The 21970-nt window shown below is 38.2% G+C and overlaps 1 protein-coding gene across 1 annotated transcript in view; it reads left to right on the forward strand.

The window, feature by feature from the left end:
* Positions 1–9266: 9266 nt before the first annotated feature.
* Positions 9267–21970, forward strand: part of LOC135218621 (mediator of RNA polymerase II transcription subunit 1-like) — a 107456-nt gene continuing 94752 nt past the window's right edge. The window contains 1 exon segment of the mRNA XM_064255057.1: positions 9267–9891. Coding sequence (XP_064111127.1) covers positions 9844–9891 — 48 coding nt within the window. The 5' untranslated portion in view covers positions 9267–9843.

The raw sequence follows: 21970 nt of genomic DNA on the forward strand, positions 1-21970 counted from the left end.
TAATCCAGCCTTTATTGAACTTGACATTTTTGGCAAAGAGTATTGTTCAAAGTTGTAATACTCAAAATAGCAGCATTTGGACTCAAATTATTCTGTAAGAGATTCTTTGTTTCCCTGTAAGAGATACGTCCTTTAGATAATGGTAGTGGCTGGCTTTTTGCAACCACATCAGTATTCAATATAGAGAACTATATGACACTAAAAGAAAGTAGATGTCCAAGTTACTCAACTCAACACAACACATGAAATGTGTTACAAGGGACAGCGATATTACTTAAGAGGTGAAGAATAAATAGAAAAAAATACGGGTTTTGATGTAGGGGAAACGTACTAATGTTAGCTGCTCCCACTTGGGTCCATAAGACAGACCAACCTATTACAAAGAATTCTCTTATAGCTGGTCTCGCCGGACTAGTGCATCCTGGCACAATGATAGGATATAAAGGACTCAGGACAGGAGGACTTTTCTCCTGTCCTATAGCGACACTACATCAGACTCGCACGTGTAACAGCACGGAATTATTAGATCCCAAAATGGGTACGAAAACATAGACTTATACAAGATACGAATTACCCAGTAGAAGAAATTATTTTTACTGAAAGTAACCAAAATAATATCCAGGGGGGGGGTAGAACTTGATCCCCAGAATCAGTATAGTATTAGGACCATTCATACTGAATCCTTTACAGAAACTGCGAGGGGTATATCCATACTACTAAAAAAGTAATACTTAAAAAAAAAAAAAGTGCACACTTTGGAGATAAAGTGACCACACAACTCTGTTTAATCATATGGCATGCCAATATGCATCAAGGGGCCAAAACGGACAAATTACTCTTTCTCATAACGTATGCCCCCTAGATGCTGACCCCTTGGCGTGGGTAGGGGGCTTAGGGACCAGCAGCTGGGCTCTGATGCCTGGGGTTGCTCTCTCACTGGTCCTTGGGCCCTGCTGCTGATCCACCCAAATTAGTCAGAACTTTTCCTTCTTTCTGCAATTTTTTCATTCTTACTACATCCTTCTCCTTCATGTGATATTTTTTACTAGCATTTCGGTTTAATTATGTGGATTTTTCCAATTTTGTTAAATTTTACTGCTCAGGTGAGTCTGAGAAGGGATCATGTTTTGGAAGGGGTTTACATTTGAAGCTAATTGTGGTAGTTATGGTGGTTGAGTCGCCACCCGATATGGTTTGGACCTAAGAGATGGTGATGGGATTTTCCTATTGCCATCTTGAGGGCGGAACCATCTCCAGGGATCAGCCCATCGGAATCCAGGTGGGGCTGGTGTTTGGGGATGGGACTCCTGGCTTCTGTACGGAAGCCCACCAATACGTTTGGAGTGGGGAGTCGGTCCCCATTAGTGGGGGCAGAACTCCCAGCAGGCGGATTGGCTTATACCTGGGCCACTGCAAGCATATTGATGCTATCCCGAAAGGGTAGGGTATGGGGTGGACTATTGGGAATCAACTCTCACTTGTGCCATTGGTGGAGAATGTGAATACCTGACTGATCCACGATACTTACTTGATAAAACCAAGCAGCTTTGGGTGTGTAGGTGAGCCGGTTTGTGTGAGGTGGTCTGGTGTGTGCGTGCTTAGTTTCCTGGGATCGCTTTGTGGGCTTGTACAGTTTGTTGGGGTGGGGAGTTTGGGCATTAGAGGTTGCCTTGGTTTCCCTTTCTGATGTGCTGTTGGGGTCTCGGCGGGGCTCTTGGATTTTGGGTGCGCACTTTTTGGACTTCTGAATATGAACCGGCATTATTCTATGGATTTGGACCAAAGTATTCCCTCCCCTGGATCTGACGACTTACTGGCACTGGCAACGACTTCTGGCTTGAAGATGGATATGAGCTCGGCTATCGGACAGAACCAAACACTGAGACACCAGGGTGTTAGTAAATCTGGTGGATTTGATCCTAATAATAGAGTCCTTCATTGCACTAATATAAACTTGTCATTAGATTATGAGTGTTTGTACAGTGTAATGAAACAATTTGGTAAAGTGGAAAGAATGAAATTAGTTCTGGAAAAAGACAAGCAGTCATTTTCTGTTTATGTTAAATTTTCCTCACCCTTGGAAGCTAGTGAGGCACAACAAAGACTCCATGGCCACATTCTTAATGATTCGGTTCTTAGCACGAAAGTGTTTTCAGTGAAAAATTTAAATGATGAGCCATTTGATTTTATCCCTAAGAACGAAGAACATGGACCAGCCCCATGTACCAGTGCGCTTCCTACCCCTATATGGCATCTTGCTAGCTACAAGGAGAGAGGAAAAAATTTTATAAAGGCTGCTGAATGTATTGAGAGCAAAGGTAGGTTCCATTCCCATTGGAAACTTGAAGCGTTATGGAAAGAACTTTCTAATAAAAGCTGGTAATGAAACCCAAGCAATTTTGCTATCGAATTTTAAACCTCCTGAAAGCGGAAATATCGAATGTATTGCATCGCATAGATTCTTTAACACACTGAAAGGGGTAGTATACTCAAAAGACCTGCATGTTTTTGAAGAGGAGGAGATTCTTCATCGATCTCCTCCTTGTGTATCTCATGTAAAAAAACTTGGAGGGGATGCAGCTATCCTTTTAACCTTCTCCAGTTACCTACCTGATACTATCATTGTTGGCCATGAGAGGATGCAGGTTAAAAGATATGAAAGAAATCCTAAACAGTGTCGCAAATGTTTTGAATATGCCCACATTCAAAACTCTTGTGAAAACAACAAAAGATGTTCTGTGTGCTCTGCGGAGCATGATAATTTTGACGAGTGTGTAGCAGCTCAATACTGTTTTCAATGTAAGGGTGATCACTCTCCAAATTCTAGGACTTGCCTCAGATACAGATTTGAAGAAGATGTATTGGCAGTGGCTGACAATGAACATGTCAACATTAGCGAAGCAAATCGTGTGGTAATGGGGGCAAACAAAAGTGCCAACTCAACCTATGCTTCAGTAATAAACTTATGAAAAGTTCCAGCAATGTAAGGCAACTAATAATTGCATCTGATAATAGGCATCACATACCTGCTACTCCACGGACTGTAAATAATGAAAATCCCCAATCTGTCAAGAATTTTTCATCTGCTAGTACCTTGGAGTCCAACACCAAAAGTTGTACTTCAAGAGTTACAGACAACTCACCTACCAAAGTCAATACAAAGGTGATTAATATGATAGTTGCAGGCTCACCTCCTAAAAAAAGGGAGCCAAAATCAATTAATAATTCAGGAAGATGTTCTAAAAACACTTCCAACAAGAATAAGCCAAGGTACCAACCCCAATTAGATAGAGCTACTTCAGAGCCGTCAATTGTCACAGCCACAAACAAAAATGAAAGCAAAACTATAATTACAACCACCAAGAAGCGCACAAGGAATACATCCCCAAATAATGATGGCTTTAAAATAAAAACCTCAAATGGGTTCAGTGTTTTGGAAGAGATCTCTCCACCTAGAAAGGTGGTTCCAAAAGCAGTTTCAGCCCAAAATCATATGAGTTCAGATCAGTCTTGCCGCCCTAAGACAAAGGACATGCATTGCAATAGAAATTCTGATCAGAATCAATACCAAAAATATGATCAGCCAAAAACTCAAAATTCCAATTCAAATGAAGAGGGATTAAAGAAACAGTCACTTATAAAGGAGAACTTTCCTCTCCACACTAGGAACAGTACTTCCCCTCTAAGGAGTGGGAAGTAGCACTTTTTACCACCTTAACATTCATGTTCGATATCCTTCAGTGGAACTGTAAAGGTCTCAGAGCCCATGCAGAAGACCTTAAAAGTCTTAATTCATGAATTCAATCCAGGGATTATATGCCTGCAGGAGACAATGTTAGGTAACTCTCCTTATAATCCTGGACTAAATTATTCAATATTTAACTCCTCTCCCCCAGGTGGTGGTCGAGCCCATGGAGGTGCTGCAATTATTGTTAATAAAGCTCTGCAGCACTCCATAATACAATTAAATACAACTCTACAGGCTGTTGCTATTTCAGTCATCTTGGAAAAGAGGATAACAGTCTGCTCCTTATACCTTCCACCAGATCTTGTTTTTAACAGTGAAGATATTCAGTCCTTAATTAACCAACTTCCAGCTCCTTTACTTCTCCTAGGTGATTTTAATGCCCACAACCCCCTTTGGGGAAGTCGGTTTCTAGACAGTAAAGGGAAATTAATTGAAGATGTTATTAATAGGAATGATGTTATCCTATATAATAATGGGTCAATGACTTTCCACAGCATTCATGATCATCATTTCTCTGCACTGGACCTTAGTATCTCTTCAAGTATCCACCTTGATTTTAGTTGGTGTGTTAACGAGAATTTAAATGGGAGTGATCATTCATTACCCGATCCATTTGAAATATGCTGTGAGTGGTCCATCTGAATTTTACCGAAGTGGAAGGCAGATGGGGCAGATTGGGATAAATTCAGTAAGGGCGTCATACTAGATAGGGAGTTTGAGTCATTTCATTCTCATCTAGATGCTTATGATTACTTTATTGAATCTACTCTGAAGAGTGCTGAAGGCTCGATTCCCAAAACAAACGGTAAACCTCGTAGACCTGCAGTTCCCTGGTGGAATAAGACTTGTGGTATTCTGAGGAAAGTTACTAGGAAGTGCCACAGACGTTACAAAACTAGTGGTTCTCCTCAGTCTAAATTAATCTACAAACGTGCTTTAGCCAAGCAACGGCGCTTTTATAAGAGAGCCAAAAGAGAAAGTTGGCTTTACTATATTAATGGAATAAACTCAAAGACTCCACTGAAAGTGGTGTGGCGCAAAATAAGGAAACTGAGTGGGAAATTTGTTGCGTCACCATTACCCTCATTAAAAATAAATGACACTCTGATCACAGAGCCCACTGAAGTTGCCAATGAGCTAGGAGAACACTTTTCTGAAGTTTCCAGCGCCAAGAATTATTCTCGAGAATTTCAAAAAATTAGGAATTCTGAAATGATTCTGGAATTCGATTCAGGAAAATCTGAACCATACAACTACAGGTCTTTTTTGAGAGAATTACGGGAGGCGCTCTCCTCTAGTGAATCCACAACTCCAGGTGAGGATACAATCATATATGAAATGCTTAAACACCTTCCAGACGATGCCAAAAAATATTTACTGAAGATTATAAACAATATATGGGAAACTGGAATTTTACCCAACGACTGGAAAATATCCAAAGTTGTTCCAGTTAAAAAGCTAATAAAGATACTTCCCTAGACACCAGCTATAGGCCAATAGCTCTAACCAGCTGTGTGTGTAACTGATGGAGAAAATGATAAATACTAGACTAGTTTGGCACTTAGAAACTAAAGGATTAATATCACCATTTCAATTTGGTTTCAGGAAAAACCGCTCCACCCTTGATCCGTTGCTGAGGCTGACAAACCAAATCCAGCAAAGATTCGCCAAACAATGTCAGACCATCGGAGTATTTTTTGACCTCGAAAAAGCATATGACACTGCCTGGAGAATTGGCATCATGAAAAAATTGCACAATATGGGCATATGTGGAAGAATGATCAGATTTATATATTCCTTTTTAACGGACAGATTTTTTAAGGTAAAAGGGGGAAACTCTTTCTCCCAACCTTTTGTGCAGGAGGAAGGAGTTCCCCAAGGAAGCGTTTTAAGTGTAACACTCTTTTCAGTGGCAATAAATAGTGTGGTTGAAAAAATCTTGCCTCCTGTTAAATGCTCACTTTTTGTTGATGACCTTGCAATATACTGCACAGGATATGATTCATTGTCAGTATGTAAACATCTGCAAAGGTCTATTAACGCAATTAGTAAGTGGGCTGATGAGAATGGTTTTAAATTCTCCTCTTCCAAAACAGTTGCAGTAAGATTTACCAGATGCCGGCGTGTGGAAGAAGTTCCCACACTTAGTTTAAAAGGATCTATCATTCCTTATGAAAGTGAAGTAAAATTTCTGGGGATGATTATTGACCACAAATTAACATGGGCCAGCCACATAAATGCCCTAAAGATTAATGTGAAAAAATCTTTGAATATTTTAAAGGTTGTTTCTGGTTTTAGTTCGGGTGCTGATAAAAAATCCCTTTTGAGGCTATATGACTCACTGTGTCGCTCCAAGCTAGACTATGGCTGTCAGATCTATTCCTCAGCTTGTAAAACCAAGCTAAAGGAATTGGATGTTGTACAGAACATGGGGTTGAGAATATGCTCAGGGGCTTTTAGAACTTCTCCTGTTGAAAGCATGTATGTCGACACAGATCATCTTCCCCTTGATCTAAGAAGGCAAGAGCTAGGGTTGCGGTACGTGGCTAGAATGAAAAGTGCTCCCAAAAATCCCTCCTTTCAAGTACTTAAGGAAACAGACTCGCGGAATTTCTCTGGTACAAGAGCTTCTAAACCATTCCAAATTCGACTGAATGAGGATGTTAGGGATAACCATCTCAAATCCCAGAAAGTCCTGGAGGTAAAACATCCCGTAAATCCTCCATGGCTTATTCCTGAAGCATTAGTATGCAAGAAACCATATAAGAAGAAGGATTGTACTGAAGAAGAGATTAGGGGAAAATTCTTAGAGCACGACGTTACCCATGCCAATTATGTGAAGATTTATACAGATGGATCAAAGTCGGATAGTGGTGTTGGGTGTGCTGTTATCCTTGGTGATACAGCATATACAGCTAAATTATCCGACTTTGCATCAATATTTACTGCCGAATTAACAGTCGTAGTCTCTGCCTTAGATTTAGTTCTTCAAAGTAGTAACACTAATTTTGTCATATACTCGGATTCTAAAAGCACTTTAGAAGCTATCAAAAGATTTAATAGCTTTCATCCGTTAATCCAAAAACTCCAGGAGTCGCTTTTTCGTATATATTGTCTGCGTAAGTCAGTCTCTTTCTGTTGGGTTCCTTCTCACGTGGGGATTCGCGGAAACGAGACTGCAGACAGGGAAGCAAAAGCTGCTAGCGCTTTGCCAGAAACAACCTTCAGGAAAGTGCCTCATACAGACCTAAAAGGTCCTATTAGGTCTTATGTATTAAGTAAATGGCAAGAAAGGTGGACTTCTCCTCTTCTTGCCAATAACAGTAAGTATAGAAGTATTAGGAAACAGCCGTGGCCTTCGTCATTCCAGCTTGACAGACGAGCAGAGGTTATTTTAACGAGGTTAAGGATTAAACCATCAGTTTATTTTAGAAGGAAGCAACCCACCAGCGTGTGCTTACTGTGACGAGATACTAACAGTGGAGCACATTCTGATGGTTTGCCCCAGATATTTCAACCAAAGGGAAAGATATTTCCAGGGTAAATCCCTCTCAAATATTTTGGGAGATGAAGCAGACATTTCTGCTCTCATCTCCTTTTTAAAGTGTATAGAAATTTTTAATAATATTTAGATAAATTTTTATATATCATATACAGATTTTTAAAGATATTAAACTATTTTTAATATATATTACTCAATTTATTAAAATTCATATTTTTAATTTATTTATTAGTCACATCTAATTTTATAAATAATTTCCTTCTCTAATTCATTTACCATAATTCAACTTATTTAACCTTCATTACGGCGCTGAATGGCCTTCTTGGCCCCAGTGCCTGGGCTTTAGCCCTAAATATCATACATCCATTCATAACGTATGACCAATTTAAGAAAATTCATATATCGTCACTAAACAAGAAGTAATGGGTGTCATCAAAAGCACTGTTCAACATTTTTAGATGATTTTGTTGATGGTGGTACAAAGGAACAGAAATGAATATCCTGATTGCTCTAAAGGAAATTAATTTATTGGAGGAAAGAGTTGCAAGATTCCTCATAGCTTCATTGTATAGGAAGACGATGAATGGCTTTAATATCAAGTCAATAACACACAGATGAGGTTAACAAACGAGGCTTATTAGTAATAAGGTATGCACACAGGCTTCGGGTAAAATCCATGAGAAGAATTGGAGTCGTCAGTTTTCTTAAAAATGTGTTGCCATATTTGCATATTGGAGCATTATGAGGTGAGAAGGATGACGTTAAAAAGGTCATCCACAGTCAATGCGATGTAAAGAAGATATTGTTAAATTTAATAAAAAATGCGACAGGTTGCCTCCTTTGGATTAGCAGAACCAGGTGAAAGGAGCCTGCAGGTAAAAGGTAGCTAATTGGTACACAAACAATTGAGGAAGGGCGTCCTTCGTGGTTGGTATGGTATTAGCGTCCCACCTCGGTGGTCGTGGGTTCGATTCTCGGCCATTCCATTGAGGAGCGAGAGATGTGTATTTCTGGAGATAGAAGTTCACTCTCGACGTGGTTCGGAAGTCACGTAAAGCCGTTGGTCCCGTTGCTGAATAACCACTGGTTCCATGCAACGTAAAAGCACCATACAATGATACAAACAAACAAAGAGCGTCCTTAAAATAGGATAGTTTGGGATACAATTATTCCATTTTCTTCAGTAATAATTTTCAAGTCCCATTCTTTTTTTTTTATCTAATGACCCAGTTCATTCATGTTCCCCAGTGTCGTTTAGTTGAGCAATGATCAAATAATCTATATTTTAGTTTCCCCATTCTGTTTTTTTTTTCAATAAGATTATGTTTTAAATGACTACAGCATAACACATACTACAGCCTTGTTTGGCTGGCACATCCAATATGTGTGTATATCTGCCAATACGCTCTGGTTAAATTTAAAACATGCAGAAAGCAAAATAATAAAAATAGTTTTATGTTTTGTCAAAAGCTATATTCTTAGATGGCGTTAACATACTATGAAAAGGTTTCAAGGACCTTGCTTAATGGTTATACGTATTATTCACACTTCCGGTCCATAGGTTATTTAAAGCCGTACGAATGTGGAAAATGAACTGAATTGCTGTTTGAGATTTTTTCCTTAAGTCAATTCTGAATCGTATTTGTTACCTAAAAAAAAAAAAAAAAATAAAGAGAGAGAGAGAGAGAGACCCGACCTCGTTTTTTTTTTGTCGATAGTAGATTGTACACCTCGGCTAGACACGAACACAATCACAAGGAAAGTCAATCATGGAGTCGTTTTCATCAGCACAAAAGTTTACTGACGTCTTGTACTGACGACTTTAGACGTTCTGTACATTCATAGCTTTACAGATATACAGTTTGAAGGTTATCAATTGTTGTAAATTTAATATAGTATCATCTTACAATTTAATATTGTGTTTTATGGGGATTTAAGATAATTTAATCAATACGTGCTTTAGCGAGCGGTGTCAACGCCCGCGAAACGTCGTGGCGCGATTGATAAGCAGCGCAGGGTTGTTCTTCAGACGGCTCGCAAGTAGCTCGAAAGCTGAACGAGAGCACATCTACGTCGTTTAATAAAGTGTCTTGTTAAGGTCCAAAAGTTTGAAGGAACGGACGGAAAGTATATTAAAAGCATAAAACTGTCCCTGAGAAAGAAAGTTTGACGATATTCTGAGTCATGTTTTGTATGTAGGGGACGAAAAGCGACTCCGTCAGAATCAACTCTGAAGAGGCCGGACGACGACCGAACCTCCTATAGGACTAAAATGGCCACGCCACACCAGTCGCCATTGCCAAAAAGTACTTTCACGTGAGAATTCCCCGTCCATCGCGCCAGACCGCGCCGTCTCCCTCATTTAAAACACACCCCGAGACCTCGTACTGTAATTAATTAATGGAACGAAGGCGCTCGATTTTGCGATGATAAAGATAATCGGAGATGCAAAACGGCAACTGTGATCGGGGCGAAGAGGGAATGTTCGCCATATTGGCGTTCTGGTAGTTTTTTTTACTTTTTATTATTACTATAAAGTGATGTGGGCGCGAGTGCTTTAGCGTAATGTAAGTGGATATCGGTCGAGTGCAATATGGAGCAGACGTCGGTTAAGGCGAAAAGACCACCAACTGCCCCGAAGGTAAATAAGAGAAGGCGTTAATTATTTTTTTCCACTAATGGCTACGCCCAGCCGACGACTACTACTAGGTGGCCTACCGAGTTTAATGAACGACCTATTTCGGTCTCTGTTTTGACGGTTTATCTTCCTTGCTGTATTTTCTGGTGATTTCTATGTCGAATTAAATTCTGTTGGTAAAACGAGCAACAGTTCTCTAAAATGGTGAAAAGATCTTAAACTGCACCTGTCAAAGTCCGTCAAAATGGCCGAAGGGGGACGTTGGTCTGTAGGCCTAACAGTCGTATTGGTTTTTTTATTTCCCTTTTTTTAACGTTAATGGTTTACCAACCACCTTATTTTTGACTTTGTCTTGACCTTGTATCCTTGCATGCATGATTTATATTTAATGTACCTTTTGTCATTTCCTTTCCGTGACCTCATTTAGCGACTCCTACGTAAACCTGATGTACTATGTAGTATGTAGGCCTAGTTTACCTTAATTTTAGATTGATGTTAGGCTAAGCCTGTGTTATTTTGTAGCAGTTTCTTTTTCTTTAATTCTTTTTTTGGTTGCTCGATACTGATATCATTAGGCCCACCCTATGTTTAAAGGGGGGGGGGGGATGAGCACTACCCTAGACCTACCTTATAGCCTAATGGCGGGTGGGTTGTCTTTATAGGGTAAAACATCAAAGCAGGCCACGCAGGCCAGCTACCATCAGTGCAAGCCACCCTCCGAAAAAGTACATTATAACGCGTCCTGACACCCGAGATGGGCATCAGTCGCGACTTGTTGTTGGTGAGAAACGGAGCTAAAGACCTCTACTCTCCTTTCGAAGTAAGTATTTTCCCCAAAGTTAGAAATTATGGCCAAATTTTAAGATTTAAACAGATTTAAACAGAGGGTACTGAAAATGGCGCCCACGGCAGTGGAAATCTCACCAAAACGCTTTAGAAATTTTTACTTACAACTAAAAATGTTTCGAAGATTGACGCCATCTCGATGTTTACGGAGTAGCTTGTGTCAATAAACTAACCATTTCCTGTGATAAATCCGCACACCACTTGTACCCACAGACGCTGGAGCACTTTTATCACAACAATCGAAACACGATTTCTCATCAACAACAAGCCAGGCGTAAACAGCTGTTGGGGTAGAAGATGACGAGAAGCGTGCTCTTGGCTAATTTTTAAATAAGTAGTAAAACATCAATTTTTACATATTTATGATGATTAATTTGAAAATATTCGTTATTGAAAAAGTAACTCGACTCTGACTCAAATTTAAGTAATTATTTTTCTGAATTAGAACGTTCTTTCAAGTTCTGTATTATGACGTCACGACATCTTGACTTTCGTACCTATTGTAAATAATTGCTATACTCAACTGTCATTGCAGAACAGTTTACCAGTTATTCATGCAGATTGTTTATCAGCTATACATGTAATTGTTATAATCGTAATGCGCATATATATCTTTATTATTTACTTTTTGGATATATGAAGATGTTTTACTGCCTGGATTATCGCCGTAGTGTGACGGCAATCGTTTTCGGTCCATGGGCTCTTGTCTGTTTTCGCACCATAAGAAATTATGGGGCCGAATTTGCAATGACCAGAAAGTCGTTTATTTTTTAAAAGAGGAAAGTTAGCATTGAGGGGCATATGTTTTGACTGAGAAAAATAAAAATTTATTCAATAGCTAGCTTGTAAAAAATACTTGGTTATAAAAACTTGATTGACAACTAAGCAGCATGTCTACTATGGGTTCAGAGACAGTGCAAGCAGGTTTTTTGGGCAATACCTATTTCTGTAACGAACACTCTTAACAGAACGAGATTTTGCTATAGTGCATTACACCCAGTGCCGTAATTTATAAGGGTATCGTGAATCACTAATCGTAAAGAATAACGACACTTGTCCTTGTACCAAGAGACAAAAACTCCATTATGCAGAAATGGATACGAACACGCGTATAAAGCTCCACCTACCCTCTCCCCAACCCCCCCCCCCCCCCCATCCCTTTTCTTCTTCGTTCCTCCGCCTTCCTTTCTCTCTCTCTCTCTCTCTCTCTCTCTCTCTCTGTTGCCATTCGGTATGTGTTGACCCTCCAAACTGGGTATAAGACTACACACAAAACGTTGAAATTGGTGAAATTAGGCTATGTATTGGAAGTATATATACATAAATATTAAAGCAATTTTATCATTATTGCATTACTATGACAACTAGAATTCATGGAAACAGTTTATAACCTGTTAAGCGTCACCCACGTAATAATACGTTTACCGCGATCTACTCGGTAGCGCCTTCAACGGGATATTACGTTCAAGACTTTAACTGCTTGTCAAGTCGTCAGCCCCGTAATAATACGTTTACTCGCATAGAAAGTGTAGGAACATCATTTGGTAACACTCTCAGCACATGGGAAACTTATTTCCAGCCTGGCAACTCTTTCCTGGTGGTCGCTTATGCTAGAAAACTGCCTGTCCCTGTTGGTTTTCTTTCAATACGCTTCGGGCGTTTATCGAGACAAATTGGATTTCGCGTCTTTCACAATGAATGTCCCAAAGATGGATGGCATATTTCTTTAGGTGAGATCAATCAAATACTAGATGAGGAGTGTGATATTGATAACCTATTTGATGATGAGAGCTCTAGTTCTGAATCCTCCAGTGATGATACAAACTTTTCTTCCAATTGCGGGAGTGAAGATGACTTTTCTTTGCCGAGTGACTGGACTCCGAGAGAGAGAGAGAGAGAGAGAGAGAGAGAGAGAATTTCCAACAGTTAATTACAGTATGAATAACAAGCATAAAAATCAATATTAACTTTGAAAAACTATCATCAGTGCTATGATCCCTGATTACAAAAAAAAGCGTTGACGGTACCGTTAGCAGCGAGCTCATCAGGGCGGACGCTTTAACAGGATAACGGAACGGCGTATGTGTGAAGCCTCCACTAATGTGCAACGATGATTTTGCCATTCTTAGCATGCAAACATTAAGGTTACATTTATTTCTGGCATACGATTATTTAAGAAATTCAAAATACTAATAAAGACTGAAATCAATGAAAAGTGCTAGCAAAAACAAAAAAGCAAAAAAAAAAAAAAAACGTAGTCGTTCCTCTATGCACTTTTCCGTATTCGTTCCTCTATGGTTTTCGGCAGCCAGATGTACGAAAACGTTAGAAACATTTGATTTTATCTACGTTAGAAATATCTGTAATTTTTCGGGGTAATTTGGTTGCAAAAAAGGGATATATACATGAATTAAATCAAAATTTTTAAATAACAATGTAAATTTAAACTAAATAACGATGGTAAAGTAAACAGTGTTTAGGGAATAAAAACTTTGCAGTTTGACGTCGTCTTGTCGTCGTCTGTCGGTCGTCTTGCTGTTTGTAATTGTGTTTATGGCGCGCGCGCTTAGAAACCAGGAACAGCAACGGGTTAAAGTGCAATGTGGAGTGAACTGAGACCAAAATGTGTATAATAACAATCAAATAAGCACTGTGGAGTTTCAGTTGTGATGGCAGTAAGGATAAAAACCGCCGATTACAAGGTAAGAATGAATTCATTCCAACCATACCCCGGGAATAACAAGTTTCATACTTTCACTAATATAGGCAACAAAATGTTGTTTTATTGTGCTGATTACAACTGCAATCTTGAGTAAGATCAATAAACGTTACATACATACGCTAACATTGTTCAAAATGAGTGCTGGGAAGGCTGGGGAAAGATGGTGTCCGTCACTGATGAGAACCGTCCATGAAAACGTAGCCGCCATATTGGATTTCAAAACTGCCTAAAATTGAAAACATATTTTACGAAGAGCTCACATGCTTATTTTAGTTCATATGGGGCTTTCATATATCACAATATGTTGACGAAACTTCAGTCTTTTAAATGGTATGCTTAGAGTTGCAATTGTATTCATGTTTCACCAATTAAATATCGAGTGAATAAGACCCGTTCTACCGTGATGAGGGTTGGCCTGTACTGATGGTCCCCCTATCAGGTTTATACTATCGGTTGATGGCGAACGTGAGGGATTTGCACATATTTTTCTATTTCAATATGTTCCCCTTTTAGGTAGTCAAGATAATAAAAAAAAAAAATCTGTAATTCTAAGCCCTCATTCCGCAGTAAAGTAGACTATGGCAGTTGACGTTTTCCTACGTTATTTTACTTACTGAACGAGATTTTAAAGTAATATTTATTCGGATGACTGTAATTAACCCCCAGGGGCCAGTACTAAAAACGGCGAAATGCATTGGACGCCCCAATCCCTAGTGGATGTTGTATCCGCGGTTACGTTCCTTGCAGTTCGTAGGGAACTATTCTTTAGAATTACCCTGCAAGAAATGTAACCGTGGATACGGACATCTACCAGGGATTGGGGCGTCCAATGTAATTTGCTGTGTTTAGTACTGGCCCCTGGGGGTTAATTACAGTCATCTGAATAAATATTACCTTAAAATTCTTGTTCAGTAGGTAAATTGTATAGAAGAACTGCAACTGCCATAGTCTGGGCCGCCGTGGATAGGTAACCTAGATCTACTGCACATAACTATTTTCAATTTCAATATGTTCCCCTTTTAGGTAGTCAAGATAAGAAAAAAAAAATCAGGGGGGGGGGTGGGGGGGGACAGGAAGAGGTGTATGGCAGGCATTGCCCTACTCTTGGACCACCCCCAGGTAAGCTGTTATGGTTGGGGGGGGGGGGGGGGTGGTGGGGGGGGGGGGGGGGGGGCGGGGATGGATTGGTATTGTGGGTGGGTGTAGAATGATGGGACATTTTCTGGAGATTTAAGCAAACCTTACCTTTCTTAGAGTAAACAACCACAGATGATCCATCGTCATTGCGCTGTCCAAGCCATATTCACTATTTTTAATTGGTAAAACAGGAATACAATTACAACTTTAAGCATACCATTCAAAATATTGAAGTTTTGTCAACATAATGTGATATATGAAAGCCCCATACAAACTAAAATAGGCATGTGAGCTCTCTGTAAAATATGTTTTCAAGGCAGTTTTGAAATCCAATATGGTGGCAATCGCGTGGCTGGCCGTTCTAACCACAGACAATCCACCATATTTCCCAGCCTTCCCAGCACTCATTCGAACAATGTTAGCGTACATATATGTAACGTTTATTGATCTTACTCAAGATTGCAGTTGTAATCAGCACAATAAAACAACATTTTGTTGCCTATAGTATTACCATTTTTCTATCCGTTGGACTGTTGTCTCGTTTGCTGTTCTTAGATCCATGTCTGGAAAAGTGGGCCAAGATGTGATTCATCTTTTGGATTGGTACCTCGTAGCGGCATTCGGCCCCATCTCTGGAGGTTATCCACAGGGTGACCCATTTCCTTATGGTGAGGGAGAATCCACAGGTCAGGTCGTCACTAGGGTCAGGGAGGGCATTATTATAGTAGTCTGACTGTCGCTCTTTCTCCATATCTGCAGTCTGTATTTTGATAGGACTGGGGTCTCTAGTCCTTTCACTTGTCATGAAGCTCATACGTGATCTCAGACGTCTTCTTGTTTCACGATGGTTGTACATTGGGATCATTTGCTTGTTTGGTCTTTTCCTTTCTAGCCATTCCGTGGTAGTCCCGTCGTTATGCAAACTACCCCTGGTATTGCTTAGGCTCCAGTAATCTTCCTGGTTTCTTACAATAAGCGATAGTAAGGAATATATGCTTAGATTTATCTCTCGCGAATCAGCGCCTCAGTGGCGTGGTCAGTATGGTATTTCCCTGCCACCTCGGTGGCCGTGAGTTAAATTCTCTGGCATTCCATTGAGGGGTCAGAGCATATACACCAAAACCTCTCGCTTATTACATGAGGTTACAAAATAGAGCCGCTAGGTTAATAAAAGGAGTCCATTCCTGTGATAGAATAACCTCGGCACTAATAGACCTACTACAGTGGCTCTCCTACAGTCGTTAAAGCACTAAAATATGGTGAACCAACATAACTAAGAAACTACTTAGTCCTAAGCTGCTTTAGACCTGAAATTGATAATTGTGATCAGACATGCAAGTGAAGTGAATAAGCTCTATACTTGAACCTAGAACAAATTGTAAGTTGGGCGAGAGAGCAGTTGCACATTGTGCATCAAGACTATTCAACAAAGTATTGCTTGTGAAGATCATACAAGAAGAAAGCATTTTAAAAAAATAAAGACCCTATTTAGCAAGAGCTACGATACTGACAAGAAAACACTAGTACTCAGTTATAAATATAATTTTGCAAAGAAGAGTGCAAATAAATAATAGACAAAATTTATAAACAAAAAAGTTATTGCAACTTCATTCTTGGTAAATTTATGTTAATATTTTGCAACAAATGTCCTCAGAATTTTTATTTTATATTGGGGTGTAAATAGTAATTTACAACTTCTTGTGGAAGGTAGGAAAATTTTTTATAATTTTTTTAATTACACCATATGCATTTGCATATCACCTCTCCATTGTGTGTGTGTTTTTTTTTTTCTACCTTCCAAGATAGGTTGAAAATGACTATTTACAACCCCTTGTTGGGCCTCTTTTACAAGATAATCATAAATATTTTGAAGTTATAAGAGGGTTTTTGATAAATTTGTAAAAAAAATTATAGTAATAGCTATCAAAACAGATAAGAGATAAAATTAGTAAAATTCTTGTAATATTTTTATGTAGGTTTACCATGAATGAAGATGCAGTAACTTTTTTGGATTTGTATTTTTTTTTTTTTTTTTTTTTTTTTTTTTTTTTTTTTTCAAATATATTTTTGTACTTTTCTTTGCAAAATTATATTTTTAACTGGCATACTATCATAAAAGATTAGAACTGAAACCAACAGTAACTGCCAAGTATATTTATGAATAATTTATAAAGACATAATGTGAGACAGAAGGCAGTTCATGCGCCCTTTAAGTCAAGATCCCAACTAATTCAAATGAGCTGCCCAGTTGATTTTAGCTAGTCATGAAAGTTGCCATTAGGAATTTGTGGACTGTATAGAAGTAATAGCACTTCTTAACATTTCCCCCAAATCAATGGCACGTATTGTTATTTGGCACGACTGACTCCGTCCACCACCCTAAACCTGTTATTGAATATGTTATACGCTTGAGAAATGTCAGCTGAAAATGAAGAAGGCCTTATGGTTTTCAGTGTGTTCTTTTATATACGTTTATGTACCATTACCCTCCTTGTAGGATTTCATAGTGCAGGAATTAGTTACTAAACATTCAGATAGTTTTTGGTGTTATTGACAAGGTTGATGACAAAACGCCAAATGTACTTGATAACGAAAATCCCAGACGTAAGGAGGAACAGTTTTTAACAGTGAAAGGAACAACAAATTTCATATACTAGTATATGTGTCACTAATACAGAACTTTGTTGTGGACTTTCCAACCATCCTTCATTACTATAGTTTCAGTGGGTGTTATATTCACCAAAATATATATAATTATAATAAATACCAAGCCTTCATAAATAGAAGTAGTACTGTGTACCTACATGAGAGAGCAAAGACTTATGATGGTTTTGTAAGTTATTAGATAGGAATTGCCATGCAACAGAAACATGAGTACTTCTGTCAATGAGGAAATGGAAAATGTTTTGAAAAGCTTCACCAAAGAATGTTAATATTTGTGGGCTGAGAACTTGGGAAGATCATATTGCAAATGAGGAATCGGTGGAAAGATGTAATGTATCGTATACTGTAGTTTGGAAAAAAATTAACCCAAAATTGAGAGAGTTTGATATACTAAAAAGATGAACACTTGGACAGAAAGGTAGTATACTGTAGATATGGGAATGGCAGGATGGAGACCTGTAGTAGGTGAGGAAGTCATGGAAAAGGGGGAATTGGTGAAGAAAATGTATATAGTGTGGGGTGGGGTGTGGCTGGAGAGCATCATCTGACCCATTAAGGGTAAGGGGGGAGGGTTATCATAAGCTATCATAATGAAAATTACAGTGTTGGTTTAAAGTGTTTTAATGAAGGTTTACTCGAAATTTTGCTATAATAAGAGTAAAAAAAAAATTTTAAACATTTTTGTAAATTTTTAAAACCCTCGTCACCACTACATATTATATATCAATCAATTTTTGAAAAAAAATAAAAATTTATATTATACAGAACAAATATGCATGAATGAAACTGTCAATTAGGTTAGTTTTCTATGAAATAAAACATTATTTAGTACAGAAAAAATTAAATATGTTAGAAATAACAAATAGGTGAAAAAGTTATGAAGATTTGAATGCACAAAACTTGTTTTGAGAAAAGCCAAGTTGAAGTTTGTCTTACTATCACTTTTTTTTTTTTTTTTTGAGATATCCTCCCATATTATAAAAGAAAGACTAGCTAGTTCTGAACTTTTGTTAACAGCAACAAATATGAACTAGTTACACTAGCAGTAGGGAGAGTGTCATGATTGCATCTTTTGTTTTTTATCAACTTTACTAGTGATTTTTTGGCTGTTTGCCTTGGCTTTCATTATATTTGCTAATTATATGAGAAATTGCTTACTATCCATAACAAACTTCTTACAAGGCATATTTATGATAAAATAACACTTGTAAGCCAAGAAAGGCACAAAAAATTAAAATGAGGAGGAAAGGAGAACCTAAGTACTTGAGCCACAGAATTTTTCAATATCTACCTGCGCTTTCAAAATTACATTCTATGTCTAGTAGAATGCTTCAAAAAACGGCGTTTGTCTGTGTGAAGTACTAGTTTTATCTCATCTTTGTCTTACATAAATATGGATTAGTATAGTCAGTCTGTTGCACCATCCTGTGCTATATCTTATCTGTTGCACCATCTTGTGCAACAAAGTCCCTAATCCAGTGATTGCGTTGGCATTGTATACGGAGTTAAAATCAGTTAAGCAGTGTTTTCTGAAGTGGCTTTCAACCTGTTATTTTGACCAGAAGTTTTCACATTCATGTACAATCTTGAAGCGAAAGTTCTGGAGTTGTGAAGCTTATTTTCCAAGTACTAGATAGCAATGTGGTGTCTTGAGATACAGTATTATAAGCAATTATCCAGCACTTATTTCTATAATATATTTGTACTAAGAATATTACTGTGATGGTATAGTTTTCTGACAATACCTTACTATGGCAGGGAAAGGACACATTATCAGTGTCCAGTATCCATTACATCCAGGGAAGGCCTTGGATATTCTAAAGAACATTTGTGAAGTACATATATACTGTACAGTGGACCCCCCCCCCCCTCCGCCTGTATTCGTGTTCTCCGGATTCGTACTCGCACATTCACGGTTTTCTCTCTGTAACATTTCCCCGCATTATTCGCAGAAAATTCGCCTGTGTGGTATTTTTCTGAGTTATGTCCAGAAATTCCTGTTATTTTTTAGATGCACTTGTTGTGATAAAACTTTAAAAATATGTATATAAAAAATTTTTAGTGGGTTTTTCTTGAGTTTTAACTAACATAATAGTAGGCTGTTTTCAACATTTTTATAGGGGTTCCAACTATTCGCAAATTCTAACTATTCAAGGGGGGGTGGTCTGGTATGCATCCCCCGCAAATACGGGAGTCTACTGTAGTAGTTATAAAAGCACAGGAAAATTACCTCAACATTTTTCAGCAGTTCACCAGAATGATTAACACACAAGTCGGTTGTTTATGTGCAAAATATGTGAAATTGTATACATATATGTATGTATATACAAAAAAAGGGGGGGGGAGTTGAATGGTGTGAAAGTTGTTGTAATGATTGTTGGGATGCTACTGTTGTGTTCATTGTTGATTGACATGCACTTCTTCATAAACCAGGAAACTTCATAAGATGGTTGTCAAATAATCTTGATGACTGGTAATATATGGGTGGTTAGGGGTAACCCACAAGTTTAAATTCTCAGGACACCTCGTTGTCAGGTTCCTGATATTTATTGGTGAAAGGAACATCTTTTTTTAAGCATCGAGGTTTTCTCAGATATGGCTTTGCATCTGGGAGGACACATTCAGTCTCCTTAAGGGTTGATTGTTGTGGGGCTTGGGTTAAGATTTATAGTTTTTGTGCAGTGAAAGGTTTGAGGTTTTTGTTAGAAATTTTTTTAAAAACATGTTCATGTTAGTTTCCACTATAGTATGGAGAACTCAAAACCAATTTTGATTGGAGGTGGTGTAACCTAGGAGGGCATAACGTATTATTGCTTGATATTCCTTTTCATTTTTTGTCAGCTAGAATAACCATAATTGCATTTTAAATGAATTATAATTTTTTAACTTTTTAGAACAATTGTCATTTGAATGACAATTATTTACACTTGAGTTTTTGTATATTATCCTATTGTTGTTTGAGACTTGTATATGAAAAACATAATTATCTTTATTTCGTTTATTTTTGAATCTGTAAGGATATAGTAAATAAAACGGCATTGGCAATAACATTTTTATATAACCAATGATTTTTAAGAAGATACCTGTTGTTGCAAAAGGTAGCTAATAGTACACAGGTGGTTTTGTAATTTAACTGTTGTCTTACACTACAGATACAAGATAAATTCATGAAAATTTGCCAGAAATTTTTACTCATCTTATACACTGAAATATATGGTCTTCCAAGATGACAAAAATGTGCCACAAAATAATGTTAAACACGAAAAATGTAGTGCTTCAAATATATCAAGTATGGCTGTAAAACATTTTACACACTAATTTCATACCCACTCGCATGACAGTGGTTCTCATTGCCTTGCATAAAAGAATAGGAAAACATGGCACTGGGACTGATGGTGAAGGAAGAAAGACTAAGAAAGGACAAAAAAATTTTAAGAATATCATTCAGTAGACTGAGAAAGGACAAAGAATGGTTGGAACATCATTCAATAGAGTGATAAAGCACAAAAGGGTAGGAGCAACACTAAAGAGACTGAGAAAGGACATGAAATGATAGGAACAACATTAAAAGATGTAGCGTGTGTGCGTGGTCCTTGACACCTTTTCGCCAGATACGTATATACACGCGTTGCCAGATCTCACAAGATTCCTTGTTTTTCATCTGCGATTTAACCAGATCCAGCGAGGGCCTAGAAAATTATCCTATTGTTAAGACCGAAGGTTTGTAGCTATGAAAAATACAAAATCTTAAAAAATTTGTCAATTTAATACTCATTTATGCCATGCAGCTTTGCTCATTGTGACTTACACATTGAGTGCATAGTCCTCTTGCGACGTGGAGATCTTTCAAACCCATCACTGTTTTAGCACTTTAGAAGTAGGGCAAGGTTACTGCAGAGGGATTTCACATCTTGCATGTTAAAGACTTACTACCAGCCATCAGTGTTACTTTTAAGACTTGCGCATCGATCTGTAGTCGTCTTTCAAATCAAAGCCTTCCTTGTAACTGAAGTGGAATGGTATATGTAATGTGGGCGTCTTTAGGGAACATGTGCTTGTTGGTATGTTTAGTTATGTTGCAGTGCCTCAAAGTGTCTAAAATCCTCCTCATAGCATTTTGACAATACATTATTGATTTCCTTCCTCACTGCGTGTTGTGTGGGGCTCAAGCACTCTTGGTTTCAGTAGTTTCTATGGCTTCAAAACCAGCTCTTCTGACCAAAATACGTAGTCACAAGTAATAGATGAATGGCACGCAACTAGGCAGTAATGGTCGGTTAGGAAATATTTTTTACTTGGAATTAGTATGAGGAACAGTACTTATGGCACCTTTTTATTTTGGCCCCCACAGTTATTACCAAATACTGGCAGGTATAGTAATAAATCATCCTGGTGATATCCTTGGGTTATTGATGGATTAAATTATTTCAGCGAATTCATGATTGGCTTTTCTTGGATCTTCCACTTAACTTTCATTTATATATACATACAGTAGTACCTCGAGATACGAAAGGCTCTACTTACGAAAAACTCGAGATACAAAAGCCAATGCGTAAAATTTTACTGCTCTACATGTGATAAGTTTTCAAGATACGAAAGGTTGTTGCTGTAAAGTCCCGAGATTGGCCCGGACCACCGAGAACAATTTTAAAACTCCTGCGCCACCAACTGAGTAAACTCGCCACCATCCTCCCGCTCTCCCAAATTCCATTG

This window comes from Macrobrachium nipponense, chromosome 9 (genome assembly GCF_015104395.2).
Source record: "Macrobrachium nipponense isolate FS-2020 chromosome 9, ASM1510439v2, whole genome shotgun sequence".
Classification (NCBI taxonomy): Eukaryota; Metazoa; Arthropoda; class Malacostraca; order Decapoda; family Palaemonidae; genus Macrobrachium; species Macrobrachium nipponense.